General features: G+C 43.5%; 1 protein-coding gene across 1 annotated transcript; it reads left to right on the plus strand.

Annotated features, from left to right (window-relative positions):
* Positions 1 to 791: 791 nt before the first annotated feature.
* LOC117965083 (E3 ubiquitin-protein ligase DCST1-like) lies at positions 792 to 17,480 on the plus strand. Its single transcript, XM_059007418.1, has 15 exons — positions 792 to 930; positions 1,506 to 1,631; positions 5,397 to 5,525; positions 7,092 to 7,231; positions 7,856 to 8,027; positions 8,392 to 8,535; positions 10,234 to 10,355; positions 10,701 to 10,858; positions 11,353 to 11,452; positions 13,256 to 13,351; positions 13,624 to 13,750; positions 14,878 to 14,994; positions 15,447 to 15,589; positions 16,302 to 16,415; positions 16,896 to 17,480. The coding sequence occupies exons 1-15, from the start codon at positions 792 to 794 to the stop codon at positions 17,142 to 17,144; spliced, it is 2,076 nt and encodes a 691-aa protein (XP_058863401.1). The 3' UTR covers positions 17,145 to 17,480.
* Positions 17,481 to 17,756: the final 276 nt, after the last annotated feature.

Raw genomic sequence — 17,756 nt, forward strand, 5'->3', positions numbered from 1 at the left:
ACACAAAGACTGCTCAGACAGTGCTGTGTACAAACACAAAGACTGCTCAGACAGCGCTGTGTACAAACACAAAGACTGCTCAGACAGCGCTGTGTACAAACACAAAGACTGCTCAGACAGTGCTGTGTACAAACACAAAGACTGCTCAGACAGTGCTGTGTACAAACACAAAGACTGCTCAGACAGTGCTGTGTACAAACACAAAGACTGCTCAGACAGTGCTGTGTACAAACACAAAGACTGCTCAGACAGTGCTGTGTACAAACACAACACCACTCGAATATTCATAATATATTCCCATTTGTATTTATTTATTTCTGCAAAAGACACAGAACGTTTTTATTTTGTTATGATGTGTTATTTAGTGTTGAAAAATACAACAATATAATTCTGCACTTTGTTCAGGAAAATGACAGTTGAGTGACAGCGCGTCAGATTGATTGACGCCTTTGATGTGAAAACAACTTGACGGCGTCACAGTACCCCGGACTCTTGGTGCAGGAGGAAGACCTAACTGCATGATAGCAAACGCCATGACAAACTGAATTTAATGTGAGGCTATAGCACCCCAAACATGTATATCAATCTTGCCAGTCACCATCTGAAATGAAAACCTTTTAGTTGTACCAGTAAATCCACACAGTTTTGTCTGTATGTGATGTCACAATGCAGTCCGCTGAAACGCGAGGCATGGAATGAGAACGCGCGCGACCTTGCTCATTCTCGTCAGCCAGAATAACACAAGTCAGTTCAGCTCTGAATTGCGATAAAGACGCACGGTTACTGGCAAAATGGTGAAGAAAAAGGAGACGAAAAACTGTAAAAATAAACCGAAAGACAAAAATACGCCCAAAGAAAATGGTAAACCTGAAGAAAAAGACAAACCAGAACACAGGAAGAAAACCACAAACAGGAAGGCGCCACGCACCAGTAAGACATCATTTTTATCTTGCGCTTTCCTATGGAGAATGATGGATACATTTATATTTTTCATAAAACTGTTACTTCTAACTATAAGTGTAAAGCAAGTTTGTGTGTATGAAAGCGCCACCTAGCGGACAGTAGAGCCCTGCGCGCTGTATATTAGTGAAACTTTACCGTCCTGACAAATCTGATACTGTAAATAATACTGTTATCCCCCTCTCAGACAGTCAAAGCACTCTATATATAGTACAGTGCATTTTATACAATAAAATAAAGATGTACTAAAACTGGAATACACGCACAACGAAATATTTTTATATGCGTTACAACAAAAGCAATTGACACAAACCATTTTTCAAAGGAGCGTTACAGTGCCTACCCCCGGGGCCTAAACAGTATGTAGGCCATGGGTAGGCCACTCTAGCGTTTGTCCGCGTCTTCGCTATAACCGTGCCTTTAGATTTAACTAAACGCACTACAGCGCTTAATCGTGTACCATGCAATTAAACCGGGCTTGGAGGCAGGCAGGACTATTCGATTTGAACCAGGTTTCTGAGTGCCGCTGACCCGTTCCTCCACAGCTCTCCACCGGGTGTGCACCAGAGTGCTGCCACGCTGCGCGACGCGCTTCCTCTTCAGCGGGCCGAAGGAGTTCCCGGTTACCAAGTTTATGATGGGAATGGGCTTCGGAGCGCTCTTCGGCATCGGTGAGTAAGAGGAGGGTAGCGACGGGGGAGCTTCGCCACCTCACAGGTACAACAAACCTGGACATGGGAACGGTGGTAAAAACTATAAACTCAGCAAATCCTATCGTCATCCAATAGGTAGCACTGATACTGTTATAGAATTAACAACCAACCAATAGTGTGCGTCTATGGCAGTGATATTATTGTGCTCACGGATGTGGTGGAAGCAAAACATTAAAAACGGGGTAAGATTAAAAAACAGGATCTTTAGCGTCTCTGGAAGGCATATTAAAATTCTGGTACACTTTCCTCAAAACTGGGACGATCCAGGGAAAATGGGGACAGGTGGCAACCATAGACAGGGGCTAGCTCTGCGGAGGCCAGAACCAGTACAGTACAGTACAGTGTGAGGAGAACCAGCGACCTGACACACAGCAGACGAGCATCTCCACCGTAATGCAGGAGAGCCAGCCTCCTGCGCATTCACAGAAGGGTTGCCAGATGCTACTCATAAAATTTACCCTATTGGTGAACAAATGTCCCCCCGTTTTCAGACTTTTCCCCCCATTTTCAGACTTTTCCCTCCATTTACAGACTTTTCCCTCCATTTACACAATCCCTGTATTGGAAAGGGGGAGTTGCATGTATTTACCATCCTAGGATTCAAAAATAATTCAGGTGTTGCTGTAAATAACTAAAATATTAGGCATCACTAAGAAAGTTTTCTAGTCCTCGCTGTTAGAAATGCTGTAAATGTGGCTTGTGAATTTCTGGAGTATATGTGTGGTTGGTTGAAAGCTCCTGCAGTCTTGTCCCCTCCACTACAAACCATATTTAACATCCATGAGGCTTCCTGACTTCACTGTCTGACAGCCTTGACTTCACTGACAGACAGCCTTGACTTCACTGACTGACAGCCTTGGCAGCCTTGACTTCACTGCCTGACAGCCTTGACTTCACTGGCTGACAGCCTTGAGAAAGCATAGACAAGTATGATTCAAGCATTCATGACTCCTGTATATTTTGTGTACTTCGTCAGTGTTTTTTAGATAATTGAATAAACTGTATCATTATTTATGAGGCATTGTTAAATTTAACTAAAACATAAATGCAGTAGAATTTTTTTTTTTTTTAAATGAAGCAACTGCCGCATGTTTGTTTGTTGATTTGTTAGTTTGGATTTTCTTTTAAATCTCAATGCTTCTCTACCACAATTAATTTATCATAATAATAATAATAATAATAATAATAATAATAATAATAATAATAATAATAATAATAATATTTTCTGTAAATCAAGAGGAGCCATACAAAATCTACGTTACCTAACTACTATATTCAATGCAGTGGAGGCGTGTGCGTGTGTGGATGGGGGAGGAGTCAAGTGTAAGGCGGGACTTATGGTAAAAGGCATGTACTATTGGGTATTGCAGTAGGCCATCACTGTCAGAAGGCAAGGTTAATATTTTTAAAAAGATCATGAGAACACTATGGGAATATACTAAGGAGCTCACTACAGAGGACATACAATCCCCCATTTTTAGCCCCCTATTTGAAAAATATTTCCCCCACGTTTCCCCCCATGCAACATTCCCCCCTATTTTTCCCCCCATGGCTTTGATTTCCCCCTACAGATGGGGGGTTACCCCCCAATCTGGCAACCCTGATTCACAGTTCTAGAGCTTTAAACCACATCGCACCGACATTACAAATAGCAGGCGACTACAACGGAAGAGCAGCTCCCAGACTCCTTGTCAAGAATGAGGAAAGCACAGTATTGAGGTAACTGCAACTCAGAATGGTGGCAAACATCATAAGGACAGGTAAGAGGGCAGTAAAAAAAAAGAGAAATGTAGACTACTTGCCATAGTGCTGCTCCCTCAGCTCTGTAGTCCCTGTCACATGACCAACCTCGTTTGCATCTTTAATTCATGGCCATGTCAAAACCGCTCTGGTAGAAAGGGCCTAATAAAGAGGCCTGGCAGGGTATATAATATGCTTTTAATTTCTACCTACGAAAACACACGCAGCAAACCACAATGACTGTTCTTCTTCCTGTGTTTTTAGTGTTGTACTATGGTCTGGTTCACAAACTATCCATGTATGAAGAGCACAAGATCTATATTGTCTATGCTTTGATCGGTAAGTATCGACTGCAGAATTCAACGCCTGCGTCCCAAACACTGCGTTACACCTCACTGCTGCAATGAGCTTTGTGTCCAGCAGGTGGCGAGGACGAAAAGTGAAGACAATTGTTTTTCACGGTTATCACAGATTTCACGTTTTCCGTGAGATTTACCCATTGCTAGTTCCCTGTGAGAATGCCCATTTTTATATATATATACTTGTTTTTACTTACTGACCTAAGCCTTTCTGAAGTCAAAATACAGTTGCGCTGTACTGATGAGCCCCAAAAAGGGTGAAACATGTATGCAGCTACTGTATTTTGACTTTTAAAACGCTGTGAATGTAGAAGCCGTTAGGCAACTTTCACACGATTTGGCACCCAATTGAACTGAACTGCTCCATACCTTGCTGCATTCAACTACAGCTCTTAATTATAACGACTTCCTGTATTTTGTAATTGCTCTTATTGAAATCATTCTCATCCATTCACTGTACTTACTACATGCTCATACTGGACTTTACTCACATTAGCAAATCGTTTTCATGTCAGATTAACCACTCTTACATGTCATTATTTACTATATTCTCGATTTTTTGCTCTTATTTGAATTTGATCTTTTGCTACTGATTTTATTGTACTTTACAACTGCTCCTATCTGTAATGTGATACTCTGTAATGTGATATTCTGTAATGTGATACTCTGTAATGTGATATTCTGTAATGTGATATTCTGCAATGTGATATTTTATAATGTGATATTCTGTAATGTGATACTCTGTAATGTGATATTCTGTAATGTGATACTCTGTAATGTGATATTCTGTAATGTGATATTCTGCAATGTGATATTTTATAATGTGATACTCTGTAATGTGATATTCTGTAACAATTTTAAATCGCCTTGGATTAGGGTGTCTGCTAATAAATAATATATATATATATATATATATATATATATATATATATATATATATATATATATATATATATATACAGTATATATAAATAAATATTCCTGTTCACTGCATTTAGGAACCTGGCAGCTGGTTTGCTTCTGGTAAATGATGAACACACTGCATAGAGCTGCACGATTTATTTAAAAAAAGTACAGCCCTGTCTGTCTGTCTGTCCTGTGTTCCAGGAGTCTGTGCTCTGGGCTGGGGAGTCTAACGCCTGTGTCTGTCTGTCTGTCTGTCTTTCTGTCTTGTGTTCCAGGAGTCTGTGCTCTGGCTGGGGATTCTAACGCCTGTGTCTGTCTGTCTGTCTGTCTGTCTGTCTGTCCTGTGTTCCAGGAGTCTGTGCTCTGGGCTGGGGAGTCTAACGCCTGTGTCTGTCTGTCTGTCTTTCTGTCCTGTGTTCCAGGAGTCTGTGCTCTGGGCTGGGGAGTCTAATGCCTGTGTCTGTCTGTCTGTCTGTCTGTCTGTCTGTCCTGTGTTCCAGGAGTCTGTGCTCTGGGCTGGGGAGTCTAATGCCTGTGTCTGTCTGTCTGTCTGTCTTTCCTGTGTTCCAGGAGTCTGTGCTCTGGGCTGGGGAGTCTAATGCCTGTGTCTGTCTGTCTGTCTGTCTTTCCTGTGTTCCAGGAGTCTGTGCTCTGGGCTGGGGAGTCTAACGCCTGTGTCTGTCTGTCTGTCTGTCTGTCTGTCTTTCCTGTGTTCCAGGAGTCTGTGCTCTGGGCTGGGGATTCTCCTCGCAGTTCCGCTGCTCAATCCTGCTGATTGCTCCCAACATGCTGGGAGCCGAGGGCCGTGCCTACACCATGGTGTTTGTCCTGGCGGGGCTCTATCACGGTAAACACTCTGAACACCCTCAATAGTGTTTCATTCAGAAATACTAGAAGAAACGCAGTAAATTCAATAACAAACGACTCGACAGCAGCTCTCTTTTCCTTGGAGACATTGAGAAAGATTCTTAGTCGAAACGTTGAAGTTTTGTTGAAAAAAGAATGAAACTTGTTAATTGTGCAATAAGTTACAGAGGCTTTGCGAGTGGATGCAGAGTTAGAAACTTACATTGTAGCTGAGAAAACAGTTCAAATAACATTTCTCCACCATGCACATTTTATAGGTCTCAAATGTGCACTTTTGAAAGATACACCTGTCATATCAAAGATATTTTTTTCATTTCAAAACATGATATCAGGTAGTACACTGTTGTAGGTTAAAGAAAACTGATTGCAAGCCATGACTGTCTTGCATTTCCTGGGTCATTTCACCTAGAGAGAGAAATTGTCCCCACCCCTTCACTGGCTTCTTTCCTGTCAGTAACCAATCAGCTGCTTCCCTTATTGACTGACAGGCTTCAGCAGGTAACGTGACCCAGCTGGGGTGAAATGACCCAGGGAGTGCAAAGAGATAACCCAAGAATAAGGCATGGAAACTGAGAGCTTCGTTGAACCTGCAGCCGGACCAGATGAGAATACATGTGTGATATAATATCACATTAAAACTGCACATTAGAGTCCTATGGAGCTAATGGGAGTGGAAATGGCTGAGGTTTATGGAATCATTTTGCTAGCTACAATTACTTTAAACTAGCCTTGCCCCAGTCCTGGCTTTTAGAACTACTGTAGAACCTGTCATATCTGATTTATTGAACACAGTTAAACAGGCAGTTTGTTTTATGTGAAGTGACAGTAATTTCATCCATCGTGTCCTGCTTAGAGCCGAATTTACTGTTTTGTTTCCATCAGTACCGTTCAGTTGGTAGCAGCATGTGGAAATGACACATGCCAGAGGTCCATTGGTTAACAGAGGATATCGTATCTTACATGATACGATATCTTTGAGGATATTGTGCTATGGGACCTGAAAGAGGATATTGTATCTTACATGAAACATCTTTGATATGACAGGTGTATCTTTCAGTGTTGTTGAAGTTGACACTCTGGGATCCTTCAAGAAGCTGCTTGATGAGATTCTGGGATCAATAAGCTACTAACAACCAAACGAGCAAGGTGGGCTGAATGGCCTCCTCTCGTTTGTAAACTTTCTTATGTTCTTATGATCGGACATGACAGGTTCTACTGCACCCTCAATTAAATACATTATTTACATGAGGCCTGTTTAATTTGCTCCTCCCCAACAGCTGCATGGATGACTCCTGTTTGTAAACCTGCACTGCCTGGCACTTTATTAGGACCTACACTTAACCTCTCCTCCCTACACCAACTGAGTGAAATATTAATGACTAAACAGATCCCTCGAGATACCTTCCAGCACCTTGTGGAGTCTGTGCCCAACCTGATATTAGGAACAGGTCCTAATAAAGAGACCAGGCAGGTGTATGTCCCTCAAGCCAGCTGGGGTGCTTGAATACTCTTTGTGTTTGTTCCCGGACGGTGCTTGTTCTTTCAGGTCCCATAGCCAATATTAATAACAATGTGCAGGATGTCGCTTACTCGATGGGCTGCACTGTGGAGATGCAGGTGAATCACAGCAAGCAGATGTGGAGAGTCATGATGGACCCCTTCAAGCAGATGGTTCATGACATGGTGGTACGTACAGCACTACACCTCCCATCATCCTGCACTGTTACTCTTAATACCCTTAAGGAGGCTGTGTGGCCCAGTGGTTAAAGAAACGGGCTTGTAAGCAGGAGGTCCCCGGTTCAAATCCCACCTCAGCCACTGACTCATTGTGTGACCCTGAGCAAGTCACTTAACCTCCTTGTGCTCCGTCTTTCGGGTGAGACGTATTTGTAAGTGACTCTGCAGCTGATGCATAGTTCACACACCCTAGTCTCTGTAAGTTGCCTTGGATAAAGGCGTCTGCTAAATAAACAAATAATAATGCAGAGGCATGCTGGGAGTTGTAGTTTTTAAATTCTACCTTTAGCAGTGTTTCAAGTGTAAGCACGCATAGTGCAGACTGAACTTTCACTGTATGAGGACTACAGCTCCCATCATCTCGCACAGCTACTGTTATTATAGAGGCATGCTGGGAGCTGTAGTTTTTAAATTGTTGGCAGTGTTTCAAGTGTAAACATCCATATATAGTACAGATGTCTGAACTTTCACTGGCAAAAAGAACTACAACCCCCATCATCCCTCACTGATACTGCTATTGTAAAAGCCTGCTGGGAGCTGTAGTTTTTTTTAATCCCCCCCCCCCCCATGCAGGAAGGGAAGAAGGATTTTGAGAAGGAGTCGAAGGAGGTTCAGGCTAAGTTCAGTATGATAAATGAGCAGGTGATGGGAGAGTATGGATACAGCAATCTGACCTCTGAAGCTGTAAAGAAAGAGAAGACCACCCAAGAACGCTTTGACATTAAAACCAAGCTCCGCTGTGAATGTGAGTTAATCCAAGCTCCTTAACATGCCCTTCTAAAAGTTTCCCAAAGAAAAAGCATAGTGTAAGAAAAGCATAGTTTGGCATGGAAATCATAGGAAAGCATTGCAAAGCAGAGAGAGGTATGGTAAAGCATAACTAAAAACTTGTCTAACAGACACGCACACAGCTGTATTCTATGATTCCTTCAGTAAAGTTCCAGTACAGTAAACCATATTGTTTCAACCTCCGGAGATATCAGTGGTCTTTTTTCACATATTAATTTTACTTTACAAACTGCTGGATCTCATGTAACATTGCTGTTTGGTTCTTCCCCCGGGTATGCTACGTTTTTGTTCTAACACTCTCTTCTCTCTCCTCCACTCAGATGTAGTAGAAGAAGGAGTGTATCGCTGTAAGGGGTGGTTTAAACTCAAATGGAAGCAGTGCATGGATACCATCAAAGTCCCCATCATAAACCACATTCTCTGCATACCAATGACCTTCGACTTTCTCTGCAACATCATGAAACGTATGGGCCCTCCTACCTTGAATTTACTGTCATATAACAATTCACTTTCATTGGGATCCCAAATCCTGCCATGGTTCTGCATACAGAAACGTCACAAAGGCTCCCATTGACAGCCACAACAACCTGTTGTTGAATGTCTCACTACGTTTTGTGAAGAAAATATCTTTCCTGTTTAATATTTATACATAACTATGAAACACTCAGTCGGGCTGAATTAAGAAGACATTGAAAACATTTCTAGTTGAAACGTCTGTCCTTGAATTTTTGTTTCTTTTAGTATTTGTGTTTAATATTTTTGTGCGTATGTTATTATTACCTGTTGCTTGCTCTCTATCTAAACTGCTGCAAAAAGAGAGTGCACTGATACAACTCATTAAGCAGCTTAGATTACATTGTTCATATTAAAAATCATTCTTATTGCAATGAGTACAGGAGCTTCAGATTGTCTTCTATGGAATATGTAACCAAGGCTTGATCAGCCAAAGTGTCTTCATAGAAATAAGAACCAGCGCCACCTAGTGATCTGCCACTTTGGATTAAGTTTCCTTTTGTATTGCTTGCAATACTGTGCACTAGAGCAGGGTTTCCCAACCCCGGTCCTGGGGACCCCCTGTGTCTGCTGGTTTTCATTCCAACTGAGCTCTCAATTACTTAATTAAACCCCTAATTGAACTGACACGTTGCTTAATTAGACCTTTTTATTTTCGGCTCTTAAACAGTTGCAGATTTCATGTTAGCTATAACATGTTACAAGTCTAATTAAGCAAATGATCAGTACAATTGAGGGTCTAGTTAAGTAATTGAGAGCTCAGCTGAAAACCAGCAGACACAGGATTGGGAAACCCTGCACTAGATGACAATACTTTAAAGACATTTCAATGCTCTAGCCCAGGGGTCTCCAATCCTGGTCCTGGAGAGCCGGTGTCCCTCCTGGTTTTTGTTCCAACTGTACCCTAAATTACTTAATTGGACCAATTAAGGACATATTAGAAACTTAATTGTTCCCATTAGTCTAGCCTATGCTATATATATCTATAGCAGGCAACTAGAACTGAAGGAGAGCTCCTGAACCATTGTAGCTGCCGTTTATTGTAATGTGTCTGTCTGTCTGCATTGATAATTTCTTAAATCTTACCTCTTTCGCACTTCCATTATCTAAATAGGACTTAAATGTGCAGTTTTGAAAGAAACACATGTTATAACAAACAGGTATTTTAATTTTGATATGATATCTTGTACTATTTTTGGTTAGCAAGATCTCATTTTCTATGCCTGATTTTCAGGTTATCTGCACTTCCTGGGCCACCTCTGCAGCGTTTTCTGGGTCATGTCACTGGCTGAAAGTGTCAATCAATAGAGGAAGCAGCTGGTTGGTTAATGACAGGAAAGAAGCCAGTTAAGGGGTCCATTTCACAATCCAGGTGACCAAGGAAGCGCAACATTAACTGAACATTTTTTAGTGTATTATTGAGCAAAGGTAGCACCGGGTATAGTTTTGAAATAAATACATTTCTATAACATGTGTTTCTTTCAAAACTGCACATTTGAGACCTATGTAGTGAATGGAAATGCATGACCTGTAAGAGGTCTGATTATTTTGTTTGCTACGATCACTTTAATAATAATTTCCCTCTTTCTGAAACTGTGTTAGCTTATTGAACTGTAAACTGATCCTCATTTCATTTTATCTCTGTGCAGTTATGACGAAATGGTGCAAGGACAAGATTCCTGTTGAGGGGAACTTTGGTCAGACCTACGATATGCTGAACGACTCTGTTGAGCACATGGGGGATGAGTTCAGTTCCTCGATGGTAGTGAAGGTATGTGTTTAGAATAAAGATAGTCGTTCTGGTTCTATTGATCCAATACGGAGTTAGCAGTTTTCTCTAACTCTGCCTGAACCTGGCTTTGAGCTTGTCCGGAGAATCCTAATTGTCAGCACTGAACACCCATTCTCATTATTTTACCACCCTCTTTCTCCCCAATTTAGCCCAATTACTCTCCTTCACTGCAGCAACTCCCCAGGAGAACTGAAGGTCAGTGGGGGTCCTCCGCTCCAATCCCCAAGCCAATCGCCTCTTTACACCCAGGAGCTCCACAGCGGATGTGAGACACTCAGGGACTTTTTAAGCCATTTAAAAGAAGTGTGTGTTCTTTTCTTCCAGAAAACTGAGCAGGAATCTCTCGTTGGAATGAAGTTTAATAAAGCACAGATCACTGAGGACCTGAAATTGAAGCTGAACAATAAGAAAACTCTGCTGAACAACGTGATGGGTTTCATTCAGGTCCTGCTCTCCTGCACCTTCGTTTTCATCTTCATCTCGTACGTAATTGTAGCTAACAAAACACTTCCATAATCCTATTAGCTACATAGCTCTCAAATATACAGCCCTCCTTTCTTTTTTCTCTAAATCTGCCTTTACCCGACTTTGAGCTGCTTTGAGCTCATCTGGATAATCCTAACAGGCAGGACTGAACAGCCTTCCTCATGCCATTCAAATCATGTGACAATGTGACCTTTCAACTTCCACCTACTCTACATTAATATAGACAGTGAGAGTAGGTGGGGCTAGTTGAAAAGTCACATATGATGTGAATGGCATGAGGCAGGCTGTTCAGCGCCTGGCATTTAGGATTCTCCAGACAAGCTGAAAGCAGCTCAAAGCCCAGGTAAAGGCAAATAATTTAAAAAAAAAAGAAATATTGGAACAACAGAACCCACATGGAACGCTGGCAAACAGCATAAAATAGTAAGGTGAATATAAAATATAAAACCATTTAACATCACTGTGTTATCCCTCTTTCTGCTGTTTAAAGGGCCTTCGGATACAGCAATAAATACAACAGAGATATCCGCTTTGACAATATCTATATCAACACCTACTTCAGACAGATAGACGCACGCAGGAAGAAGCTGGTGAGACGCACAGATACACAGAGCAGTGCAGTGCATTACACAGATACACAGAGCAGTGCAGTGCGTTACACAGATACACAGAGCAGTGCAGTGCGTTACACAGATACACAGAGCAGTGCAGTGTGTTACACAGATACACAGAGCAGTGCAGTGCGTTACACAGATACACAGAGCAGTGCAATGCGTTACACAGATACACAGAGCAGTGCAGTGCGTTACAGATACACAGAGAAGTGCAGTGACTTACACAGATACACAGAGCAGTGCAGTGACTTACACAGATACACAGAGCAGTGCAGTGCGTTACACAGATACACAGAGCAGTGCAGTGACTTACACAGATACACAGAGCAGTGCAGTGCGTTACACAGATACACAGAGCAGTGCAGTGCGTTACACAGATACACAGAGCAGTGCAGTGCGTTACACAGAGCAGTGCAGTGCGTTACACAGATACACAGAGCAGTGCAGTGCGTTACACAGATACACAGAGCAGTGCAGTGACTTACACAGATACACAGAGCAGTGCAGTGCGTTACACAGATACACAGAGCAGTGCAGTGTGTTACAGATACACAGAGCAGTGTAGTGCGTTACACAGATACACAGAGCAGTGCAGTGCGTTACACAGATACACAGAGCAGTGCAGTGACTTACACAGATACACAGAGCAGTGCAGTGCGTTACACAGATACAGAGAGCAGTGCAGTGCGTTACACAGATACACAGAGCAGTGCAATGACTTACACAGATACACAGAGCAGTGCAGTGACTTACACAGATACACAGAGCAGTGCAGTGCGTTACACAGATACACAGAGCAGTGCAGTGACTTACACAGATACACAGAGCAGTGCAGTGTATTACACAGATACACAGAGCAGTGCAGTGCGTTACACAGATACACAGAGCAGTGCAGTGCGTTACACAGAGCAGTGCAGTGCGTTACACAGATACACAGAGCAGTGCAGTGCGTTACACAGATACACAGAGCAGTGCAATGACTTACACAGATACACAGAGCAGTGCAGTGCGTTACACAGATACACAGAGCAGTGTAGTGCGTTACACAGATACACAGAGCAGTGCAGTGCGTTACACAGATACAGAGAGCAGTGCAGTGCGTTACACAGATACACAGAGCAGTGTAGTGCGTTACACAGATACACAGAGCAGTGCAGTGACTTACACAGATACACAGAGCAGTGCAGTGCGTTACACAGATACAGAGAGCAGTGCAGTGCGTTACACAGATACACAGAGCAGTGCAATGACTTACACAGATACACAGAGCAGTGCAGTGACTTACACAGATACACAGAGCAGTGCAGTGACTTACACAGATACACAGAGCAGTGCAGTGCGTTACACAGATACACAGAGCAGTGCAGTGACTTACACAGAGCAGTGCAGTGACTTACACAGATACACAGAGCAGTGCAGTGCATTACACAGATACACAGAGCAGTGCAGTGACTTACACAGAGCAGTGCAGTGACTTACACAGATACACAGAGCAGTGCAGTGCGTTACACAGATACACAGAGCAGTGTAGTGACTTACACAGAGCAGTGCAGTGACTTACACAGATACACAGAGCAGTGCAGTGCGTTACACAGATACACAGAGCAGTGTAGTGACTTACACAGATACACAGAGCAGTGCAGTGACTTACACAGATACACAGAGCAGTGCAGTGCGGTACACAGATACACAGAGCAGCGCAGTGCGTTACACAGATACACAGTGCAGTGCAATGACTTACACAGATACAGAGCCACTCTGACCTCTTTGTGCTTTCAGGGTAAACGGCACCTGCTTCCCTTCAAGAAAGCGGAGCGCTGTGATTTCATCTTCCCCTGGAGCCTCTCCATGCATGCCAGCGAGATCAAGATTTTCGTACGTTCACCGCATTTCCATCCTCATAAGATCCGGAGAAATACGTGTTACAGCAAGCATATATTTTCTGTTTAAAACATGATCTGTGGTACGACTTTAGGTTAATAGAACGTATCAGTGAGGTCATCTGTTACCCTTCCTGGGTCACGTCAGTCTGTAGAATGTAAACTGTACCTGAAAAGTAACTATTTGTAACATTTGTTTAAGTAACTTTTTGAAAGTAACTTCCCCGACACTGCAGAGGGGATTGTGAGTAACTGTTTCTGTTTCAGATGATGAGTATGCTGCAGATCATCCCACTGGCTATCTTCATTGGGACCCTGCTAGCTATCGACTGGTCCCTCTATAAAATCTTTAGGGTGATCCGGAAGCACTCGTACACAGAGTACTCCTTCAGCAGTGAGTCTATGGTTAGGATACATGAGTGCTAGCTGAGTGATTGTAACAAATAAAATAACAATTCCTCCTGCCATGCACACCCATTGAATATGTGAGACACGGTAATGTATTATTTCATCCACAAAGATGAGTGTTGCAGGGGGACAGACTATTGGATACACGATAGAATGTAAGGCCATTTTAGCACAAGATCTTGAAAGTATCACAATCTGGCAGTATATTATGTAGTAAGTGCATTTGTTAAAATGTTTGCATTGTCTGGCCACTTTATTAGGACCTGTTCCTAATATCGATTCACTGTTTGTCCTGATCACAGCCTTGATGTGGCCTAGACTCCACAAGGTGCTGGAAGGTGTCTCGAAGGAGCCATTCAGTCATTACTATTTAGTGCTGAGAGGCAGGCAGAGTGATGACGATTGTCCAGGTTCATCCCAGACATGTTCGTTGGGTTGAGATCCGAGGATGGCCAGTGAGGATGTTTTGAAACCGTTCAGTTCTAGCTGTCTGATGTATCAGGAAAGCAGCCATCATGGTTCAGCGCTGTTGGGAGGTCCACAACGATGCTTAAGCATTTCTTTGGTCTTCCAAAGTAGTCACAAGACCCAGGGTATTCATACCCCACACTGGGGTATACCAGGAGAACTTGCCCCACACCAGGGCAATGCCAGATCCAGTCGGGCAGACAGGCAGGTCCTAATGAATGTCCTAGTGTCTGTCCAGTGGTTAAAGAAAAGGGCTTATAACCAGGAGGTCCCCGGTTCAAATCACACCTCAGCCACTGACTCATTGTGTGACCCTGAGCAAGTCACTTAACCTCCTTGTGCTCCGTCTTTCGGGTGAGACGTTGTTGTAAGTGACTCTGCAGCTGATGCATAGTTCACACACCCTAGTCTCTGTAAGTCGCCTTGGATAAAGGCGTCTGCTAAATAAACAAATAATAATAGTGAATAGGTATTTAGTCCAATAGTCTGGGTTCATTTATGCTTTACCATAACTATCTGGGCTTTAGAAGGCTTACCTATGCTTTTCCACTGTGCTTTATTACACTTTGCTGTGCTTTTACTGTGGGAATCTTTCATAAGGGTGCTCTGTAATTCCATTTGAAACCCTGTTTTGTTTTAATGCAGGCAGTCACCACATTGAGATCACAGTTGGAGGCCGGTCCATGTTAGCTACTCTCCTGCGCAAGACCATTGGAGCTTTTAACACATCCTCCAATTTAGAAATCAAAACAAACAACTTGCGTAAGCATTTCACTTTTCTAGTAGATAATTAGACCTGTATACTGCGTCTGCTCATCCAGTATCGAGCAAAATACTATAAAAAGTGGTCATTTTTCCATATATCTGGAAACCCGCTTATCCGATTGAATGAACATTATTTAGCATTGAGAATATGAGGGTATATGGAGGAGTCTGTCTGTCCATACCTCAGTCCAATACAATATTATTGCATATGTCTGGAGGACCGCTTGTTAAATTGTGATGAAACTTGGTATTCTCATTATATAGTTACTGGCTGTATCAGACTGTATAACTATATAGAGATGTCTGCCTGTACCTCTTCCATGATGTTATTAAGGCTGGCATATCTGTTCTCTCAATGACCAGTCTCTCCAATACAAAGTACAGGTGACATTCAGTGCGGTTGTGAGTTGGTTTTTTGGCAGCGCTGTGTTCTTGTCTCGTGTCTCCAGGCTGCCTGCCTGACCCCCAGGCTATGAGCCGCTCTGACTACCTGTGGACCACCCTGCCCATTCTGGCCATGACCCTGCTGTGCTGCCTGCAGGTCTACACCAGCCGCCTGCGCCGGGTCATTGCCTCCTTCTACTTCCCCCAGGTCAGCGCTGCTTGAAATCCTGGGCTGGGGGAGCAGCGAGAGCGTTGCTACTGCTATTAAGAGGGAGGGACAGTGGCTAGCACGGCTTTAATAGGGGGCAAGTGATGATTTTGCCAGTGCAGTTTAGAGGTAAGAAATCGATTTTCAAGCCTTTTTTTAGCACTCCCAAAGTAATTGTAGCTAACACACTTTATGAAATGATTTGTTTAGCTGCAAACACTTGAAAGGGGACCAGTGTTGCTAGATTTAAAAGCCTTGGTTAGTGTTCCTTTAATTAAGGACCAGTGATAATATTGCTAGTGCTTGTAAGAAAATGCATTTTAGATTCCTGGGTATCCCTCATTTAAAGAGGGACCAGTGATAGTGTTGCTAGTGCTATTAGAAGATAAGGAATGGGTTTTAGAACCTCAGTTAGCTACCCTTTAAAGGGAGGCCAGTGGTCATGTTGCTAGATGTATTAAGACTGAAGAGAGTGGGTTTGATGGGGCGCTGTGGTCATGTTGCTAGATGTATTAAGACTGAAGAGAGTGGGTTTGATGGGGCGCTGTGGTCATGTTGCTGGATGTATTAAGACTGAAGAGAGTGGGTTTGATGGGAGGCTGTGGTCATGTTGCTAGATGTATTAAGACTGAAGAGAGTGGGTTTGATGGGGCGCTGTGGTCATGTTGCTAGATGTATTAAGACTGAAGAGAGTGGTTTGTGTGCTTGGCAGAGGGAGAAGAAGCGCACCCTGTTCCTGTACAATGAGCAGATCCGCAAGAGAATCACATACGTGGAGACGCAGCGTAAGAGGATCATGATGAGAGCGCGCGTCGGGAGGGTCCTGGTGAGGGAGCGACCACTGGAGTATCTCACTCCCCTCTCCCCTAACCCTCCCCTGACCCTCACCCTAACCCCAACCCTAACCGTGGCTCAAACTCAAAGGCTAATCCGAGCACCAACCCTTACTCTACCTCCAATGATAAGCCTAGTCCTAACCCTATCCCTAGCTCCAACCCTGCCTAGCCCTAACCTTAACCCTAGTTCCAACCCTGCCTAGCCCTAACCCTAGCGTCAGCCTTAACCCCCTAGCTCCATCTCAAAGGCTAACCATAGCTCCAATCCTTACTCTAGCACTCCAACTCTAACCCTCACCCCCCCTCCTTCTCCCCCTCTCCCCTCCCCCCTCTCTCCCCCTCTCCCCTCCCCCTCTCCCCTCTCTCTCTCTCTCTCTCTCCCTCTCCCCTCTCTCTCCTCTTCTCCCCTCCCTCTCCCCTTCTCCCCTCTCTCCCCCCCTCTCCCCTCACTATCTGTCCTCTCCCCGCAGGCTCGCTCAGTGATGGGCTCTCTGTATCGCTGGTCCCCGTGTCTGCGTTGCTGTGTGCGTCGGCGCTGTTTCGTGTGCTCGGAGGTGCAGAGCAGGCTGTCCTTCGTGTGTCCTGCGGAGAGCTGTGGCACTGTGTACTGCAGGCAGTGCTGGAAGGACATGCGGCAATTCTGCTTCGCCTGCACCTCCTTCTCCGAGTTCATCTCCGACGACGGGGACAGCGAGTACGACATGAAATACGCACATTAAAAACAAGAAGATACCGCAATCTCACCACACTGTCACATAGTTATACTATACATCTCCCATAGTTTACCCTGGTTTGCCATGTTTATTAATATGCTTTATCATGCCTCGCTGTTCTTTACAATGCTTGCCGATGCTTTACCCTGCTTTCACTGGGCTGTATTACACTTTGCTGGGCTTTTACTATGGGACTGCTTTCTAAGGGTTATTGTGGGAAACATTTATTACAGAATATTCACAGACAAACACACACAGACAAGTCCACAGACACACACACACGTTTATAATGAATTGCTTTCAGTTTTTGAAGTGTATTGTAGAAATGTCATCTCTGCAATTAAAAACCACGTATGTTAACATTGAAACGTTGTCTGCTTTTTTTATTTACCTTTTTAAAACTGTCTGGCAGGGGTGCTGGAACTAGGGGTGCTGGGGGTGCAGGGCTTACAGTTTTGTTCAATGGCTTTCAGCACCCCCACTTTAAAAATGGTTCCAGTGCCACTGCTGTCTGGCCTCTTTATTAGGACATAAACCTAGTGTCTAGAAGTAACACATTACTGTAATTTGATTAACTTTTTTCAGTAATTTGTAACTTAAACGGTTACTTTTTCAGAC

Source organism: Acipenser ruthenus, chromosome 35 (assembly GCF_902713425.1).
Source record: "Acipenser ruthenus chromosome 35, fAciRut3.2 maternal haplotype, whole genome shotgun sequence".
NCBI classification, from domain to species: Eukaryota; Metazoa; Chordata; class Actinopteri; order Acipenseriformes; family Acipenseridae; genus Acipenser; species Acipenser ruthenus.